The sequence below is a fragment of the Hypanus sabinus genome, chromosome 4 (assembly GCF_030144855.1).
Source record: "Hypanus sabinus isolate sHypSab1 chromosome 4, sHypSab1.hap1, whole genome shotgun sequence".
NCBI lineage: Eukaryota > Metazoa > Chordata > Chondrichthyes > Myliobatiformes > Dasyatidae > Hypanus > Hypanus sabinus.
Genome location: NC_082709.1, coordinates 112,652,259 through 112,673,432, shown reverse-complemented (window position 1 = coordinate 112,673,432; position 21,174 = coordinate 112,652,259). Strand labels below are relative to the sequence as shown.

Genomic DNA, 21,174 nt, shown 5'->3' with positions numbered 1-21,174 from the left:
TGAAAACAGAGCGCGATAGAGGTCTACTAGCTGAAGAAAGGAAAAGTCAAAAGATCTAAGAACTAAGATGGTGCTGGCCTTGTGATCAGCTCTTTCATGCTACAGAGATGTGGAAAATTCCATTCAAATTCATAAATAAGAGACAATCAATGAGAAAGCTCTTATTCAAATAATGCAGTAGCAAGAGAAATATCCAGAATCATACCAATATAACCACTATGGAATATATTAAACAGCTGTATATACACACTATGGCCACTAGGAAGCATAGTAAGCAGTTACTTGTATATATGTAATTGTATAAATACAAGCAGACAATTAATTGTTAAACTTAAGAAAACAATTTAACAGTGGGATCCAACATTTAGAATCATTACATCTGAAAATTCGGAGGCAGAGAAACTTGTGGTCTCTATGTTAAATATAAAATGATCTGAAACTTAAGTTCTGAAAATTCAAAAGGAATATATTCTTCTAAGTATTCATAGGATTGTGTCATGGTTGGGCAGGTTAGTAGGCACTCTTATGCGAGTTTGAACTATTCTATAAATGATCAACTTTAAACAAGTGAAAAAGATGTCAATTATGATAAGGCATATTAGTATGAATAATATGACTCATAATATTGAGCAACTCCAGCTTCTGAGACTTAAGTGAATCCAGTCAAAGAAATCCCATCCATCAGATTGATGTGTTTTAGCTACTTCTTTGTGGAAATGATAGACAATTAGTTATGTCTTCAGATCCATCAGGTATGTAAGTACAATGCTCCTTGCCTGTAGCCGCTAAGGGAAGATCTAGTGCCATATAATTTTGAAGAACCATCCTACACAAGGTGACCATTTCTGCTGTTACTTTCCCCAAGGCATCGGCAGCGTCATTGGCTGTTCTTTATAAAGCTGTAGCAACATTTTTAATCTCTCTTGTACTTTGTGCAACACTATAAAATTGAAATAAAATTGATGCAAAATGATCTTCTGAACTGTCTTGTTTACTTCTCGACTCAAGGTAAAAGTCAGGAGTGTGTATGTCTCATGGGAGGAAGAACATACCCTAAATAACAAGATCCTAACCAATTACGTGGAAGAGAGTTGTAGGCACCATTTCTGCACATTAAGTACTATTGTTCCATGAACTTAGACCATTTCTTATTACATGGCAGGAGCTTTGTTGTATTGTAATATTTTTCTGATTGCTAATAAAAATTCCCAAATCATTATCCTTTTTAGTATAATATAAGGCATGAGCTATGCCTTATTGAAATGGTACCTTCTGAACTCAAACAAAAGGTGGCTTTTATAGTGAACACATGAAAAGATCTAATAGCTTTGTCATGATATAGAGATAACACAGGAAAAATGCATGTGTAGTCAGAACGATATGATTCTCTAAATCATATTGATTATATTTACATAAATGATCCAATTTAAGATGGTACGTTGTGGGTATACTGGTATTTCCCTTGTATCTCCCATTGTATTCTTGTAACTCCCTTGAGAATAATGAATTATAGGCATAATGTCAATATCACCGTTGCTGGAATGTTTAATAAAGAAAGTGTATGTTTGTTCTGGAACTGCAGGAATACCCAGCATTGGTGAATATTTTAGAGTGTGCTGTATATATTGACATACCCAGCTAGAGGCATTAATGGCATCAGCAAATTCATGTGATACTCACAAGTATACATTGAGAGACATCTAAACTGGCTCATTGTAAGATGGGAAAATATAACAGTAAAAAAATAATAGTACAATAAACTTCATAATGTCTAGTAGTTGTTGACTGGCTTGAAGTCTACTGGCTGGTTAGTGATTTGCTCACTGTCGCCCAGCAGTGCAGGCACTGTGTTAGAGATTACTAGCGGAGTAATCACAGTGCATGTTGCCCTATCTGAATAGCACTTTAGCTCACTTGGCTGGTGTGTTTCCACTTACTTTTGCTGCTGAGCTAGCAATTAGCATCACCTGATAAGGACCTTCCTATTGATCTCCCAGTGTTGCCCTATGTGGTTTCTAAATCAGGACCCACTCAACAGGAATCAGGGTATGTCCTCCTTCAGTTGGATCACTCCAAATGGCAGAAACTTGTTGAGAAGCAGACCGTACAGTTTGGGTTAATTTCACACAATAGTTAACTAAACTGTCTGCCATAATGTGTATATCAGCTTGTCTGAGATCACGGACTCCTGGCAGTGACATAGATGTCTTGTTACTACCTTCAGCAGTATTAGTTTGGTTTTCTTGCTTGGGATTACTCAGATGTTACATAAGACCATAGGAAGAGCCATAGGGCATGGCAACCTTCCTCATCATACTTAGTCATTGTCATTTTTGAGTGGCTTTTACATTTTAACACAGCAATTGTATGACATACATAAGTTCTTGTACTAGTTGGTCATTCTAGACTGGTGTTCCTATGGCCCTAAGAAATCCTCTTTGTCTCCATGGGTTTCCAAAATCATGAGCAACTCCAAAACCATATCGAGAAGCAGAGCAGAGATGAGCTAATCTTCCTTCTGCCAACTTACAATCAGTTTTCAGTTCTGCTTATTGTACAGGATCAGATCTGGGTTTGATAGAGGCAATTCTTTGTAGTAACTTGCATCTTCATGGCAGGTCACTGTTCTTGCAGTCATGGTCATCATAGTCTTCTATGTCCAATGATAACAGTGTAGCTGGATTTGCTGTACCTCGGTTAAGACTGGCATCCTGTAGCTGTGTTTCTCATTGACATACAATGAGACACACAACGGTTTACTTGTGTCAGGAATTCTTAATGCAGGTACAGTACACAACTTCACCTTTAAAGTTTGAAATGCTTTCAGTTGTTCTTCATTAAGAATCACAGGGTTGTCTGAGGACTTACTGCTTTCAGCAGGTTGTTGAGTGGCTGAGCAACAGTTGCCACTGGAGGGGTTAGCTTGTCAATACATTGGTGGGCAATGGTTTCATCTTTAGTCCTGCATATCTTCACTTTCTTTGCCCTTATTGGAGCAAGCTGTGATATAGCTGTCAATCTTTGCCCAGACACAGGACAGCAATTAGGAGAGTCATAGTCTGTGCCAAAAACACTAACTGTTCATTTCCATAGATGCTGCCTGACCTGCAGAGTTCATCAAGCATATTACTTGTGTCAATCTTATTGCTTCATTACCATCATCCTCACTTGAGTTGCTAGTAACCACTGTACAGTCCATGTCATGTCCATCCTGTAGTTCTACGGAGTTCAGATGGCATTGTTGTGTGAGGGCACTGTTCAATATAGGCTGTAATTCCTAGTTCAGATGCCAGCACTATCTTGGGAAACTGTCTGATGTAGGGCATGTTTCCCAGGATAAAGCAACAACAGTAGCATCATTACCCACATCAAATGAGCACCACCAGCAGGTATCCACCGCTGTTGGAAGTGGACTCGGTCTGCTTTGAAACTCCATACACTGCACTTCGGTTCAGTTACCCTATAGTTTTTTTTTGTTCATTCAGTTAATGCAAGGATTTGTTCTTTAGACTTTTTACTCTCTCTATCCTACTGTTTTTATAGTTCATTACAAGTTTTGCATTTCTTTAGATTAGTAAAAGACTTTACTCACCCCATTAGCTCTTTAATTCACTCATACATTTGATCAAACTGACCATGCGATCTTATCTCTAAATCACTGACAGCCATTCCAGGTTTTTCTTTTCCATTGGGCATTATCTGGTTCTCAATAAATTTAACATTGTCGGTATTTTTTGGCCAGACTTCTTTGTCTATTTTATCAAACTGAGATGATTTATTCAGGTAAGAGCTCTTAGTAGGTTTCACAACTTTGGGCATTGTTTTGTTTCAATCTTAATTTGTACATCTTTTTGTTACTTTGACCTTGATCTTGAAATATCAGTAGATTGTAACTAAGTAGATTGTCCAGCTGCCGAAATAGATTACAACTCTCTGGTGAGACTGCACTTAGAGTATTGTGTTCAATTCTGGTCACCTCATTATAGGAAGGATGTGGAAGCTATGGAGAGGCGCAGAGGAGATTTACCAGGATGTTTCCTGGTTTGAAGAACAAGTCATTTGAAGCAAGGTTAGCAGAGCTGGGGCTTTTCTCTTTGGAGCGTAGAAGAATGAGAAGGGACTTGATCGAGGTCTACAAGATTATGAGAGGCATAGATAGGGTGGATAGTCAGTACCTGTTTCCCAGGGCACCAATAGCAAACACCAGAGGGCATATGTACAAAATTAAGAGAAGGAAGTTTAGGGGAGACATCAGGGGTAAGTTTTTTACACAGAGGGTTGTGAGTGCCTGGAATAACTTGCCCAGGGATGGTGGTGGAGGCTAAAACATTAAGGATATTTAAGGGCCTCGTGGACAGGCACATGGAGGAAAGAAAAATGGAGAGTTATCGGGTAGTGTGGGTTTAGTACTTTTTTAAAGGATTATATGGGTCAGCACAATATGGAGGGCTGAAGGGCCTGTACTGTGCTGTAATGTTCTATGGTTAACTGAATAGAATGCAACCGTTGGGTCATCTTGCGACTGATGGGTCGCCTTGTAACCAAACTAATGGATTGCAACTGATAGATTGTGCAATTGATATCTTTACTAGGTACCAACAGATTGTCATGCAACAGAAATAAGTTGTCCTACAATTGAAATTAATTGCAAACAATATTTTTATATCTGTTTTTCTGTTCAAAATAGTAATGTAGTCATCTTCAATCTTAATTTCTATCCAATGATATTGAAGCCAGAACTAAGTTTTCTCTAAGATAAATTGGAACAGAAGAAGTTCTTACCCCTTTTGTTCAGACACTGAATAATTTCCACTTTGTCTGTGATTATTCCAAGTCCTTAAACTTTGCAATATCCTGCTGACTATGCCAATTGTTGGATTCTGATGTTTTAATCCATAGTTCTTTCAGAAGATAGGAAAGAGGCCAATAACTTCTTGTTTCATGATAGTTTTATTATATGCTAATAGAACAAAGCAAGTGTTGAAAATGGACAGTGATGGAGAGGGAATAGAGGGAATAGATTTTTTTAATTGCCTTAAAATGATATTGCTAACTGTATAGACCTCAGATGTAGTTGTGGTTCTCAGCTGTGGCAGAGTGAAGCGGAAATATTTGATGGTTTCCATTGAAGCTGCTTGCACGAGTCACCTCCTGGGTAATTTCCTGGGGAGTGAAGAGATTGCCGCACCTCTGGCAATGATCTTTGCATCCTCAATGACCACAGGAGAAGTACCATAAGGTTGGAGGATGACAAATATTAATCTTGGGAATTATAGACCAGTGAGTCTTACATCAGTGATGAGCAAACTATTGCAGAAAGGATTTATGAGCATTTAGCGAAACGTAGTCAGATTCAGAATAGTTAGCATGGCTTTGTGAAGGGCAGGTCATGCCTCATGAGCCTGGTTGAATTATTTGAGGATGTGACAAAGAACAGTGATGGAGGTAGAACGGTGGATACAGTGTGCATGGATTTTAGTAAGGCATTTGTCAAGGTTTCCCATGGTAGGCTCACATGGAAAGTCAGGAGGCATGGGATCCAAAGAATACTGACTGTGTGGATTCAGAATTGGCTTCCTCATAGAAGGCAGAGGGTGACAGTAGATGAAGCCTATCCTGCTTAGAAGTTGGTGAGCAGTAGCATTTCACAGGGATCTGTTCTGGGACCTTGTGGTCCAGATAAATGACTTGGATGAGGACACAGAAGGGTGAGTTAGAAAGTCTGCAGATGACATGAAGGTTGGTGGTGTTGTGAATAGTGTAGAAAGTTGCCATAGGTTACAATGGGACATTGATAGGATGCGGAACTGGGCTAAGAAATGGCAGATGGAGTTCAATTCAAGAAAGTGTGAAGTGATACACTCTGGAAGTTCAAACTTGAATGTAGACCACAGGATTAATGGCAGAATTCTTAACCGTGTTGGAGGAACAGGGGGATCTTGGGGTCCATGGCAAATATTATCCCTTTGTTCAACAAAGGTAATAAGGATAATCGTGGGAATTATAGACCAGGATTTAATTTTGACTTTAGAAAGTCCATCCATTCAGATGGTAAAATGATAAAGATTTGGCCCAGAGTTTGCACAAGGCTAACTTGACCTCTCATCACAAACTTCACTGGGATACTGTTTCCCCAGGGAAACAGCCAAGTTGGTAATTCTAGGTGCTTTAAGACTGCAATTTCAGAAGGAGTTTGGAGCTCTCCAATCAGCTTTGGCAGTTCGAACATGAGTGTATGACCCTGTCTGATGCCCATAACTCAGGACATAAAAATCATCATTTTTCACCTGAGACTGACAGTTGAGAACCAATGGTATCACAGCTAACTGGTGTAACGTCCTATAGTATTACAGCATGCAAACAGACCCTTCAGCCCTATTCCTCCAGGCAGACCAATATGCCTATCTAAGCTAGTGCCATTTGCCTGCATTTGGCCTGTACACTCTAAACCTTTGCTATCCATGTACCTGCCTAAATGTTTTTGAATGTTGTAATTGTACTTGCTTCAACTTTCTGGTAGTGTGAAGAAGTTGTCCTTCGGGTCCCTTTCAAATCTTTCCCCTCTCACCTTAAACCTATGGCCTCTAGTTTTTGATTTACGTTTTTTCTGGGAAAAACATTGCATACATTTATGTTATCAATACTCTTCATGGTTTTATATTCCTCCGTAAGGTGATGTTTCACTTTAAATTCTTTCTCTCTTCTCTAAAATCAGATCCGAGTTGGCATTCATTCTGGACCCGTCCTGGCTGGAGTGGTAGGACAGAAGATGCCGAGGTATTGTTTATTTGGTGACACAGTTAACACTGCCTCAAGGATGGAGAGCCATGGATTGCCAGGGAAAATCCATCTCAGTGCATCAACGAATAGGTAGTTCAATCCAGCAACTCTGCTCCTGCTTCAACTCCACCTTGGCTCCCATTACCCAACTTCAACTCATCTAAAACATTGCTGTCTGCACATTGACCTGGTACTCACCAATTCACATTAACTCTCTGATCAACACAGGCTCAAGTTTTCATTTTCTCAAATCCTTTCATCGACTATCCTCCTCACCACATTCATCTTCTCCAGTTCTGCTGTCTTCCAATTTCAAGATTGGGATTGAGAGATTTTGGGGTACTGTGAGTAGAAAGTGCAGGAAGATGGAGTTGAAGTAGAAGATTGACCATGATCTTACTGAACACCAGAGCGAAAGTCCCACTCTTGCTTCTATTTCCTATGCTTAGTTGTACTTCAGCAATCACTGTCCTCTTCCACTTCTTGCCAGTTGTGCATCTATGATCTTGGGGTTTTTACCACATAATACCCTTACAGAATTATTTAAAGAGAAACAAGTTCTTCCTCATTTTCTGGCTACTGCACTTTCCTCAGCACTGTTGAAATAATTTATCAGGTCATGTTATTGGTGGTTATGGAATGATAACATGTGCATATTAGATGTGGCAATTCTCATGAATGACTACACTGCTTTGGAACATCCAAAAGTCATGAGGGGCACCGTAAAATCACAAGTCCATTATTCCTGGTAAAATATGTATATAAGGGTCATCTAACAACACAAATTTTTGGACTTACAGAGCACTGCAGAAGAAAGGTTTTGAAATAGAGGAAAGGGGGGCGATAACAGTGAAAGGCAAAGGAAAAATGATCACCTACTTCCTTGTCCAGAACCTGGGTGCCACAGAGGAAGAAATTATGGGACAGCCATTGACAGCCGATGAAGAGAATCCTAACCAAACTGCTGAGAACAGCAAGGGGAAATCAAACCATAATGGTGAGTTTAACTGGAGGTGTAACAGGGTTGACATATTTCTGAAAATTGTACACAGAGGCAATAGAGCTCCAGCATATTTTTCTCCAACACATTGTGGGTTCTTCAGGAGCAGGAGTTGAATAAATAATCAGACTTGTACTGGGCTTGAATGCCACGAGACTTGGCAAAATGCAAAACTGCCAACATCCTGAAACTTCGTATCTGACACTTATTCCGTGGATCATCTCAAAGATGCTACAGTGAGATCATAATTAAGCAATGTGTACTGCATCCACTTGAAATTAATCCACCTGCCTTTCTTTCTCTACTTAAGGCCTCTTCGTTAACTTGCCTTATTGGAGTCTTCTTGCACATAGGTGTGGGCAGTTTCATCAATCTGGTCTCACCCTTGTTCTTTTGACCTGGAACTATTAAATCCCAACTGTTCTCCTTAATGAGAGTGTTCTCTGCTGTAATCTTGACTGCATTTTACATACTGCCAAAGGCAAGATAGGACTGATGTATTGAAAACGTCATTTTATAAAATGCATTTTTCCTAATACCTCAGAATAGAGGTACAGGCATTGATTATATTAATTGCATGACAGTGATATTGCTCAAAAATCACTGATTAATTGGAAACTGTGATGAATGTAGATTACAGTTTAGAAGGTGGCTCACCACCACCTTTCCGAAGACAGTTAGAGATGGACAGTAAATGCTGGCCTTGCCAGAATCCTGAAATGAATAGAAAAAGTTTGCTTTTTACATCAATGGATATCATTATCAGTAATTAATGGTTTCAACCCTACCCTGTTCTTCAAATTGCAGATCAAAATAATAATGACGATGAAGATTGCAAAACCATTGTTGCTATGAAATACGCTGACAGTGAGAATGAACCTGCAAATGGCTGCACACTTTCTGGTAATTTGCACATACATTTTACACATACAATACAGTATATACAACTATATGCCCTACAGCAAGAGTGCCTAAGACTTTTGCACAGTGCTGTATTTTTCAATGTGGAGTGGAGAGTGTGTTTGTAAATCTGGTGGGAGCAAAGGATGTTGGAAATGGCAAGAGTGGAGCGCTGTGGGACAGGTGGCAGAGGAGTGCCAGAGGCAGGGGCATGGCATGGGTGCAGACACACCCAGCCCTGGGATACCAGGCAAGGTAATCTGATTCCAAACGATTGGTTTACTGATCATTATAGAATGTCTCTCTGGTTTTTCCCACTCCCTCCCATCTCCTTTTCCCAACCATGATTCCCCTCTCCCTGCCCCCTTTCCACTCTCAGTAGAGACCTATATCGTAACCACATTTATCATTACACTCACGTCATGAAATTTGTTTGCTTTTTTTGCAGCAGCAGTACAGTGCAATGCATAAAATTACAATACTGTGTAAAAGATTTAGGCTCTCTAGTTATACGTATATATCTAAGACTTCTGCATGGTACTGTAGCTCGCATTTAAGCTATTCACCCAGATTGCAAAGCATCTGTTCACAAAGTAAGAAAGATTGTAATTATTAAAATTATCCAAACTATTAAAAGGTCGAAACGACGTAGGTCCCAAGAGTCATTGTGATCTCCGTTTGTCAGATATTAAAATTGGCAGACACAAAAATTGACAAGAAAGGAATGGACTAGCTTTGGGAGGAGGCCTTTATATCTAGAGAACTGTAATAGAAAAGGAAATAAGTTCACCATAAAGCTGAACAAAACCTCACATGACATGTTGTAACCAATTCTGAGCATTGCTAGCAAGGGTGCAGAGAAGGATTAGCAGAATACAGCACTGTGGTGATCCAGGTTGAAGCCAGGTCTTTGGTTTGTGTGAAGTTTGATGGTTTCCTCCAGCATCTTAAAGCACATGAAGCGGTAGGTCAACTGACCATTGTAACTTGTCCCAAGTGCACAGTACACTGGTAAAGTCCAGTGGAATAGAGAAGGATGTGGGGAGAATAAAATGGATGCATTGTGATTGTTGCAGGGTGCTACTGAGACCACATCCTGCCCAATTCAGCTTCGCACAGCAGAATGAGGCTGTATGAAATCAGAGACAAAAGCTTGGGTCACTGGTGGGAGCAGAGAGAGGTTTGGCTAATTTTGGATGGTAAACAATTATATTCAAAGAAAATGAGGGAAAACTGAATGACCTTGGGCAGGGGAAGGCAGGATCTAACGTGGGTTTAAAGAGCAGATAAGTGCAGTTTACAAGAGATGGATGTTCAGAGTCTCCCTACGGGCTTTAGAAGCTGGGAGAGGGTCCAGAGTAACAAAAACTGATCTGCCATAACCAAACTCAAAACTCAGGGAATTTCCAGGGTGTAACTCTTTTGTGGTATAAAAGACCAAGCTTCCAGCACATTACGATGGAATTTCAGGGCACAGTGGTGCAGCTGGTGAAGTGGTTCCACTCAGCTCCAAAGACATCGGTTCAATCCTGGTTTTCGGATGCTGCCAGTATGGGCTTCACATGTTCTCCTTGTGACTGTGTGGATTTCCTCCAGAAACTCCAGTTTCCTCCCACATTCCAAACACGGGAGGGTTGGTAAGTAATTGTTTACCGTAAGTTGTTCCCTGTGTGTAGGTGAGTGGTGAGTCGTAGAACTTGCAGTCAGTTGATGAGAAGGTGGAGACTAAAACAGGATTAGTGTAACAGGGTGAGGTGTATGGGATGTCCAGGGAGGGGTAGCACCTCTGGAAAAGGGGCTTGTCGTATCCATTTTGGGACAGCTCATTCACCTTTTGGCCCCACTGACAGTCAACTCTCATCTGTGGCTCCAAGTAGTTGTTTGCATGTGACAGCTGTCACATTGTAGTACACCAGTTTGACAGGCGGGTTAAACCAGGTGAGGGTGACCGGTGTGCCTCGTAACCCAAGAGATAGGGACATGCCTGTCCTAGCATGTTAAGTCAAGTCCAGTGGAGAGCGAGGGCATGACAAGGCATTAGTCACGGTCATCCACTGCAACCAAGGAAGCCCCCCAGTTTGCAACGACTACTTGTCCCATTAGACCCGGACTTCCGAGGTCAAGAGAGTGGAACTGGCCCAGTGCAATGGCTTTTCCACTATAAAAATTCTCCCGCACAGGTTTCCTGTCATTGTTGGAAATGTTATACAACCATTAGTGTAACAAGATGCTTGATGGTTGATCTGCACTATGTGGGCTGGAAGGTCTGTTTTCTCATGTTACTTGACTCTATGACTGTACATCTTCTCTCCCCTATTTTCAAAACTACTGTGGACACATTTAGATGAAGTTTAGTATCCTCTTTAATACTTGCAGTAGCTAAAGTCAATTAAACAAATATACAGTAGATATCAAATTCCAGTCCCCAAAATGAATAGTGTCATGAAGTTGTCCAGAACAGAAGCAGGCACTTTTGCCCTCTATCTACACGCCCACCATCAAGTACATTTATTTATTGTCAAAGAATGTAAGAATTATACAACTTTGAGATCTGCTTGCTCACAGGTAGCCACAAAGCAAGAAACCTGAAAGAACCCACTTTAAAGAAAAAAATAAAAGACCAACACTCGATGCACAAGAGACAAAAAAACAAATCATGCAAACAAATGAAGCAAGCATCAAGTTCCTTTGTCCATTTTATTCTCTCCACATACTACAGTGGCCAATATCCTGCACAGCCTTGGGATGTAGGAGGAAGTCAGATCACCTTGAAGAAATCCACGCAATTACTGGGAGAACATGCAACACATTTCACACGCACACCAGTGATCAAGATTGAGCCTGGGTTGCTGGAGCTGTGGAGCAGCATTTCCACTAGCCGCCCTTCATTAGATGTTTGTTTATGTTAAACTTCCATACAGGCTGTGGGTGAGATATGGAAGTTTGTTGATATTTCACAAGTGACAAAAGGCCATGGATTAAAAAAAAACAATTGTTTTAAATTATTTTTCATTTGGACAGGAATCATTTTTAAGGTATTCAGTTTAGATTGTCAGTATCTCAGAATCAGGTTAAAATCACTGGAATATGTCATGAAATTTGTTGTTTTGAGGCAGCAGTACATTGCAATACATAATAATAATAAGGCTATAAATTACAATAAGAGATATATATTTTTTAAATTAAACTAAATAACTAGTGCAAAAAAGAGCAAAAAATATTGAGGCAGTGTACATGGGTTCATTGTCCATTCAGAAATGTAATGGCAGATGGGAAGAAGCTGTCCCTAAAACACTTAGTCTGTGTCTTCAGGCTCCTGTACCTCCTCGATGGTAGCAATGAGGACAGAGCATGTCCTGGGTGATGGGGGTTCTTAATGATGGATGTTGTCAGGAAATGCAGTGGAGGCTTGATCCAAAAGCAGATCAGCAGAGATGAGTCAGCAGATAACAATAACCTTAATAACAAACTGCAAAATAACAAGCTGTGAGGGGCCACAAATAAAAGAGAACAGATACTGAAGCACTGTAGCCTAGCAGTTAGTGTGATGCTATTACAGCTTGGGGCATCGGAGTTTGGAGCTCAATGTAAGGAGTCTTCGTATGTCCTCCCCACAGAATATGTGTGTTTTCTCCGTGATCTCTGGTCTCCTCCCACAGTCCAAAGACATACCTGGTAGATTAATCAGATATTGTAATTTGTTCCATTATTATATTAGGATCAATATGAATTGTCGGGGTTGCTGGGCAGTGTGGCTCAAAGTGTCAGAAAGTCACAAAAACAAACACAGCAGGCAGTGAGGTAACTGAAGGCTAGGAGCAACTTGTTGAGGCTGACTGTTTCACTGAGGGAACAAGGACTATGGATGAGAGCTAGAGTTAAAATGGCTGCAGAAGATGAATGAGAAATGAGAGACAGGTGACACCTATTAAATGAGTGGAAACTAACAGGACCCACCCTCCTAAAGCCAGTCACTGACTGCCCAGGACAATCTGGATGGGTCCAGTGGAACTCCTTGATGAGTGATGGATCCAAGATGCAAACAGATGGTACCCTAGACCTCTCCTCCAGTCTGTACCCTTCCCAGTTGACCAGGTGCTGCACAACCCTTCCATGGTGATGTGAATACATCAACCGGCGAACTGTGTACACTGGACCACCTTCCACCATCCTAGGTTCTGGAGGTGGAGGCTCAGGTGGGTCAAGTCAGAGTTCACCCAGTCAAGAGAGAGAAGAGGAAGGCAATCTTGGCTCACTCCATAGGGTACAGAGACCGCTGGAGTTCAAAATGTAAGACGTACTGTGACAGAGAGTTGGGGTATCATATTGGGGATCCGTCAAAATGTTTAGGCACCAGAATCTGGGGCTCAGAAGGAGGAGATTGACTGCCATGGGGTTGATGAAGAGTTGGAAAGGAACGGCGAGCAGATGGTCAATGGTTTCCTGCTGCGTCTGGATCATGTGCTCGTGTCAAAGAATGACTTCCTTCAGGCAAGCATACTCTTCTGGGGTCAACAGAGGGTTTGCTCATCCTGTCAAGAAATGCAGAGGAGGCTGACCCAAAAATAGAGCAGTAGAGGCAGTTCAGCAGGATTGCTAACTTCAGTAACAGATTGCAAAAATAACAGGCCTCAAGGGGCTACAAAAGACAGAACAGAGAGAAAGAGGTATCTGTCTGTGGAGGCTTGATAGATGCTGCTGTCTTTAGAAGATGTCATTGATGCTGGGGAAGCTGGTGCCCATGTTGGAGCTAGCTAAGTTCACAACTTTCCTCACCAGGAGACCGGTTGTAGAGGGCGGTACAGAGGCTCAGGCTTTGAAGCTTGCTGATTAGTACTGATGGTATGATGGTCTTGTACGTGGAGCTGTATTCAATAAACAGCAGTCTCATGTAGACATTGCTATTGTCCAGATGATTTCTGATTCTGTGCAGTTGCCCCTCCATAGTGGACACCCAGTTAGTATGCTCTCCATGGTACATCTGTAGAAATTTTCGAGAGTCTTTGGTGTCATATCAAATCTCTTCAAACTGCTTGTGAAATATAGCCGCTGTCATGCCTTCTTTGCAATTACATCAATGCTTTGGGCCCAGGATAGATCATCAGAGATGTTGACACCTAGGAACTTGAAACTACTCACCTTTTCCACTGCTGATCACCCGTTGAGGACTGGTGTGTGTTCCCTTGATTTCCACTTCCTGAAGTCCACAATTAATTCCTTAGTCTTGCTGATGTTGAGTGTGTGGTTGTTGTAGCAACTCCACTGAACTAACTGATCCATCTCACTCCTGTATGCCTCCTCGTCACCATGTGAAATTCTGCCAACAATAGTCGTGTCATCAGCAAATTTATAGATGGCATTTGAGCAGTGCCTAGCCATAGTTGTGGGTGTAGAGAGAGTAAAGCAGTGAGCTAAGCAGACATCCATGAGGAGAGCCAGTGTTGATTGTCAGTGAGGAGATGTTGTTTCCAATTTGCAATGACTGTGGATCCTTGACTTCCTCACTGGGAGACCAGTTGTAGAGGGTGTTACAGAGGCCCAGGTTTTGAAGCTTGCTGATTAGTACTGATGGTATGATGGTCTTGTATGTTGAGCTGTATTCAATAAACAGCAGTATCATGCAGACATATTGTCCAGATGATCCAAGACCGTGTGGAGACCCAGTGAGATTTCATCCACTGTAGACCTTTTGGTGTAATAGGCAAATTGCAGCAGGTTCAGGTCCTTGGTTAGGCAGGAGTTGATTCTGGCCACGACCAACTTCTCAAAGCACTTCATCACAGTAGGCGTGTGTGCAACTGGGTGATACTTATTGAGGCAGCTCACCATGCTCTCCTTGGGCACTGGTATGATTATCACCCTCTTGAAGCAGGTGGGAACCCCTGACTGCAGCAGTGAGAGATTGAAGACATCCTTGAGCACTCCTGCTTGTTGTGCAGGACTCCACCAGAGGAAGCAGTGCTTTCAGTTGTCTATATTTGGAACACTGAAATTCCTTCCCTAAAGGACTCAATCTTACTACCTTCTCTAATATTTGCACTAAAATTCAGCTATTTAGCCAGCTGTACTAATGTATGCGGCAGGGTGTTAAATCTGTCTGATCAGGCTCTTGTGAGGCTACTGTGGATTTTTATGTTAAAGGGGCTAACAAATGCAAGTTGTTACTGCTGTTTGAAACTTGATTAATATTGTTCTGCTCCATTTCTAAATACAATTCCACTGCTCACTTGGCCAACTCAATCAAGTAAAAAGCTCATTTTCTTTATCTACTTCCTATCAATCAAGGGTTCCCCAACTTTTTTATGCCATGGACCATTAGAGTTAAGCAAAGGGTCTGTAGACCAAGGTTGGGAAAGACTGCTTAATTTATTCTAATTGATATTGTGCAGCTGATAATTAATTCTGTGATTTGTGCTTAAATACACATGATAACTATGATAGCTGCAAAATTATATACTACCAACCTAGTTGAGGCCAAATCAATTAATATATTCAAGAAAGAGTAAGATTTGGCTTTAAAGGCTAAAAGTATCAAGGGTTATTTGGGAGGGTGGGAGCTGTAGTTGGGCAGGATCATGAAAAACAGAGCAGGTTCAAAGCGTCAAAATGGCCTACTCCAGCTGCTACTCCCTTTGAATAATTCAGCACATGTAACATGAGTATTTGACATACATTTTGAGTTAAAGGTGATTGTGATCATATTTTTATCTTCATTATGAAGGTGGAGAGGTCAGCAGATCCAAGTGTAACAAGAGCCCAGAGAATAGTGCAGAGTCTAGGGAAGAGGATGGAGCAAAGTCGGGACTGGACCTGAATAATGAGGAGCATCTCAATATGGAAAATGGAAAGTCAGAGTTCTGTGTCATGTTGTAAACAGATTACAGCCTAAAGCCAACTGGGACACAACCTTAGTTTTGTTTTCATCATGATTTGTGTTGAAAATATAAAAAATAGGTGGAGTAAAACATTTTCTGGAGCATTGAAGCATAGAATGTTTCACCCAGACGTATTTCTATTGTTTTTCACCATGCAGTTATAAATGTCTTACACATTTCTGTACTGTTTTAGCCACAAGGCTTTTACTCACTCAGGTGTTCTGTGGAAAATCAATAATAAACATATAAAGCAAAAATAATAAATATATTATGCAATAGATTACACTAAAGCAACCAATAAAATGCTGGAAGAATTCAACCAGTCAGGCAGCATCTGTGGATGGAAATTGATGGACAGTTGTCATTTTGGGTCAAGACCGGTCATCTGAAAAAAATTACAGTCTGCATTCTGGATTTATTCTAACTTTGACAATAGTGTAGTTAGTTTCATGTTGTTCAGCAAGTGGCCAGCTCGAACTGGTTATTTCCTTCTTCATAGGTGGTCCCCCAATTTTGAAAATGATTTACTTCTGCTCTGGTTCTGGAGGCTGAGGTGACTGATGAAGCCACTGTGGGGACTGCAGACTCTTCCACTGCTGAGGTGGGTTTTGTACTAAGTGGGTTTGATCAAGTATAAATACAGACAGGAGATACAAGAGACTGCAGATTGCAGAAAACTAGAGCAACACAAAATACACAGGAGTAAATCAGCAGGTCAGGGAGCATCTATGGAGGGAAATGGACAACTGTGGCTTTGGGTCAAGGTGTTTCATCTGGGCCAAAGGGGGAAATAGCCAGAATAGGAAGGTGGAGAAAAGGGCTAAGCAAGAGCTAAAACAGATTCAGGTGGATCGGCAGATGAGGGCAGAAATGATGTCAAAATTTGGGAGGTTATAAGGTATATTATAAACTGTGAAATGTACACAATCCAGTATATATATACAGGAAGGATTTGCCACCTTTTGCAGTACAGGCAGTCCCAGGTTGCAACAGATTTCTAATCCTGAGAAATGTTAGTAACTGAACTTTTTGTAGGTAGATGAAGGAAAACAGTGTGTGGAGGAGGATCACAGAAACAGCTGGGACGAGAGCATGAGGAAGCCTGGAAACAACAGCCTCACTGATTCAGTCCTCCCAGCTCTGCTCGGCTCCACCCAGCCCCTGCCTGTTGCTGTTCAGGTGGGAGAAAAAACACGTGAAAATGCCCTATTCCCACCTGGCAGAAAATACATGCAGACATGCAGCAGTTGGCGAGTTTAGCCCCATCCACCCTGCCAGTCTTCCAAATGCGTATTCATGTAAGGGATGTCCACAAGTCAGATGTTTATAACTCGGGGAGAACCTGTAAGCAACATGGTATCTTCTTATTCCATAAACTACTACTCCTATCGAGTTTGAAACCCAGGATTTTGGTGCAATGTGGAAAAAAAGGGTTTGTTATACTTTGTGGGTACTTTAGGCCTGTGGAATGCATTGTTTGAATCCCTGAGTTCTGAGTTTTGGAGTTTGACCAACAGGTATTTTATGGGTAGCACATTTCAAAAGGCTGTCACTCCACGGCTCTAGAATAGGGCTGGAGGATCACAGGAGCACTAATTCTATGCTGTTGAGTAAGAAGGAAGCACAGATCAGGTAATTACAGACCAGTTGGTTTGATATTAGTGGTGGAGACATTATTGAAATGCATTTTATGGAATGATACAAACCTTCACCTCTTAGATGGATGTGGAGTTGGACTTAAATGCAGACAATGACATTTGTAGATGATACAATATTTGCCCATGTAGTTGATGATAAGGTGGAAAGTATTAGGCTTCAGAAAGATATGGATGGTCTAGTCAACTGGGTGTAAAAGTAGAAAATTCAATCCAGAGACATGTAGGAAAATACTTTCAGGTAGATGCAACAAAGCACGGGAACATTCAAAAATAAGGCAGATTTTGAAAGGTAAGGGAGACTTTGAGAGGTACAAAGTAACCTTGGTGACAGGCACACCTTTTAGTAATTGGAAATAAGTATCATTATTTTGAAATAGAACTTAGGATAAAGTTCAACCCCCCCCCCCCCCCCACCCCGCATAATTACTAAGTAAATTCAATCCAGACTTATTTTAGATCTGAACCTGGCCCCTGGAAGGTACAAAACTTCCTTCGGGACATTTTGTTTTGGGCACTCAATCCCCACTTGTTCCAATATTGTGCAATATGCTCCCCAGAGCCTTGCTCTATTTTGTTTTCTTTTCCATTTATTAGCCTTTTCTGGTTTTGTGCTGATAATCACCAGTAAGATGGGAAGAACAGCATGCTGAACTGTAAACACAATTTGTGCAGCCAGGTCTACAACTATGTAAAAGGCAGTATGGACACAACCTCCATCCCTGATGTTTTCCCACACAAGACCTGAAAACACAGGAGCATAATTAGGCCATTCAGCCCATTGTGTCTGTTCCATTATTCCCTCATGGCTTTTTATTATTCCCCTCAATCCCATTCTCCTGCTTTCACCCCATAACCTTTGATACCCTTACTATTCAAGAACTTATCAACCTCTGCTTTAAATATACCCATTGATTTTGCCTTCACAGCCGCCTGTTGCAATGAATTCCACAGATTCACCATCCTCTTGCTAAAGAAATTCATCTTCATCTCTGTTTTAAAGTGGAGTCTTACTATTCTGAGGCTGTGCCCTCTGGTCCTAGACACCCGCACTATAAAAAAACTCTCTCCACGTCCACTCTATCGAGGCCTTTTAATGATCAATAGGTTTCAATGAGATTTCCCCCCATCCCCCATTTTTTTGAGCTTCAGTGAGGACAGGTTCGGAACCATCAAGTGCAACTCATAAGTTAACTCTTTCATTCCCGAGATCATTCACATGAATATCATCTGGATCTTCTCGAAATACCAACTCATCCTTCCTTAGATAAAGGGCCCAAAGCTGCTCATAATCCCCCAAGTGTGGTCTGACCAATGCCTTATAAAGCCCTAGCATTACATCCTTGCTTTTATATTCTAGACCTCTTGAAATGAACGCTAACATTGCATTTGCCTTCCTTACCACCAACTGAGTCTGCAAGATAACCTTTAGGGATTCTCCACGAAGAGCCCCAAGTCCCTCTGCACCTCTGATTTCTGAATTTTCTCCCCATTTAGAAATAGTCCCTGACTCTATATCTTTATTCCTTCTGCCGAAGTGTATGACCATACACTATATTCCATCTGTCACTTTTTTGCCCATTCTCCCAATCAGTCCAGGTTCTTTTGCACTGCCTGTCCCTCCATGGAAGTGTTCAGCGGAATAACAAGACGAGACTTGCACATACATTCTGGAGAAGCTAGTCAACCTGCTTCTCCATTCAGTCTATGGCTGATGTGCATCTCAATTTTATTGCATTTCTCCACTGATACATGGAAACATCATGCATCTCAGCTCTGAACATTTCAGTAACATCCTGCCTAGACTAGCTAGGAGTGTGTGATAGAACTCAATGATAATCCCCACCTACCCACATCCTCCAACCCCATTGTTGACTAACTCAGAACACAGTGGGAGACAGCTCATAAATAACGGTTTACAAACATCAACACTGAGAACTTTGTGCTCTGAATACCGAATCTCATTACATTTCTGTCTGTTTAGATTCTTTGCTATAAACCTCTTTGTGTTAAAACAGCTGGCTGAAATTGTACAGATTTATACTCACATTGATGCAGGTTTATGGTCCCGCTTTAGAAGAACATGTCACACCATCAGAAACAAAGGTTACTTTATGCTGGAAGACATCAGCAGATGCATCTGTCCAAGCCTATCACACAGCAGCAAAGACAGCACAAGATGGTAACCATTCATGCTAAATGAGGATAGACGAGTTAAAATGAGTTAGGAGGCTAAATGAGTTAAAGCAGTTAACTACACACTGGTGTCCTGATGTGTGATTAACACACCCTGGTTTGATCTGGTGCAAGTTGCGTACAATTTTTCTGCCGGCTCTTTATTTGCTACTGAGCACTAACTGCGTCTCAGCACAGTGGCTAACTTTGTCAGAGGTTAGCACTGGTTGAAGGTAGTTAGCACTGAAAAGGCCTACCTCCACTTCCGGATATCTCAGTTATAGCTAGAAACAGTGGAGGGAATTGTTCCAGAGATCTGCCAGCATAGGTGAGAGCAATCACACCGATTTTCAGGTCCAGTTTTGGACACCTTGGTCCCTGAAGCCAGATGAGGAGAGAGAGAAACCTTTCAATCAAATGCAATTGCAGCAGTGGAGAAATAGACGCTGAGGTGAATGGAACAATGTTCTAGACCCAATACCACTAATTGTTCAGCGATATCACATGTGTGGCCAAGATCAGTGAATTCAGGTTTAGAGAAGATATCCCACGAGCTGTGTCCATTTCTCAGGCACTGCTCAGTGCATCGTAGACCTATCACTCACTGAAAGGCAAACTCTACCAATCAGCACCAGGGCAGAACAGTACAGCCTACCACACCCTTACACACTACTACTCCACAGGGCATGAATCTCAGAATACCCTATTACAGTCAGCCAGCCAGGAGATCATCAGATTTCAGCTCTATTCGGATGGTGCAATCCCCAGCCAAGCTTTTTAGGCCCATGGATCAAAGGGATCTGTAGCCTCCATCAATCATGCGACAGACATTTGGGTAGCTGAATAAATTCATGGTAAAGGCTTTTTTAAATTCAAGCTTCGTGATTCAGGATTCAAGTTTACTTGTCATGTGTACATTGGAACATACAGTGAAATAAAACATAATAGTGAAGTGTTTAGATTTTAAGGGAATGATGAAGTAGAGTTAGTGCAGGAAAGTGACACTGAATAGATCGGCCTGAAACATCGTCACTACCTCCTCCCATAGATGCTGTCTGGCCTGCTGAGTTCTGCCAGCATTTTGTGTTTTTATTTATTTCCAGCATCTGCAGATTCACTCGTGTTGCCTCTGAATAGATCACTATCATTGTACTGATTACAGAGTTGGCGCACGGGGCTGGATGGCCCACTTCATGGTCCTATTTCATGTCTGTTATTAATATCCACAAAATGCTGGAGGAACTCAACAGGCCAGGCAGCATGGGTCTTGCCCCAAAATCTTTGCTCTTTTCCACAGATGCTGCCTGGCCTGCTGAGTTCCTCCGACATTTTGTGCGCGTTGCTTGAATTTCCATCATCTGCAGATTTTCTCATCTCTATTATTAATATCCTCCAGTTAGCTTAGTGTTGACTATCTCCAAATTCTACTCTCAGATGTTCAAAAGCAGATTTTCTCCAAATGTTTTACCTCTGCACCATAGTAATGCCCTTTCAGGTGACACTATTAGATGAAGTGTTAAACTCCAAAATGGCAGTCAGGACTACTTCCTTCTGCTGACACCATACCAATACTGTGTCCAACGTCACGTGTCTTAAGAAAATAAAAATAGGAGCAGAAGGGAATTGAATTTATACTCAAAAAGCATTCTGAGTGTTTGGGGATAGGGTGTAGAAAGACTAATTGGTAAAATCTTTTAAAGGTGAAATAAAAACAAAAAATGCAAGGAACACTCGGCAGGAAGCATCTATGAAAAAGCAAATAGAGTTGACCATCCAGATTAAAGCCCTT

General features: G+C 41.3%; 1 protein-coding gene across 1 annotated transcript in view; it reads left to right on the top strand.

The window, feature by feature from the left end:
* The window catches only part of LOC132392156 (guanylate cyclase soluble subunit beta-2-like), a 43,168-nt gene extending 27,615 nt beyond the window's left edge, over positions 1–15,553 (top strand). Inside the window, exons 13-16 of the mRNA XM_059966006.1 lie at positions 6,716–6,870; positions 7,581–7,777; positions 8,588–8,683; positions 15,402–15,553. Of these exons, the coding sequence (XP_059821989.1) occupies positions 6,716–6,870; positions 7,581–7,777; positions 8,588–8,683; positions 15,402–15,553 (600 nt within the window). The remainder of the gene's footprint in view (positions 1–6,715; positions 6,871–7,580; positions 7,778–8,587; positions 8,684–15,401) is intronic.
* Positions 15,554–21,174: the final 5,621 nt, after the last annotated feature.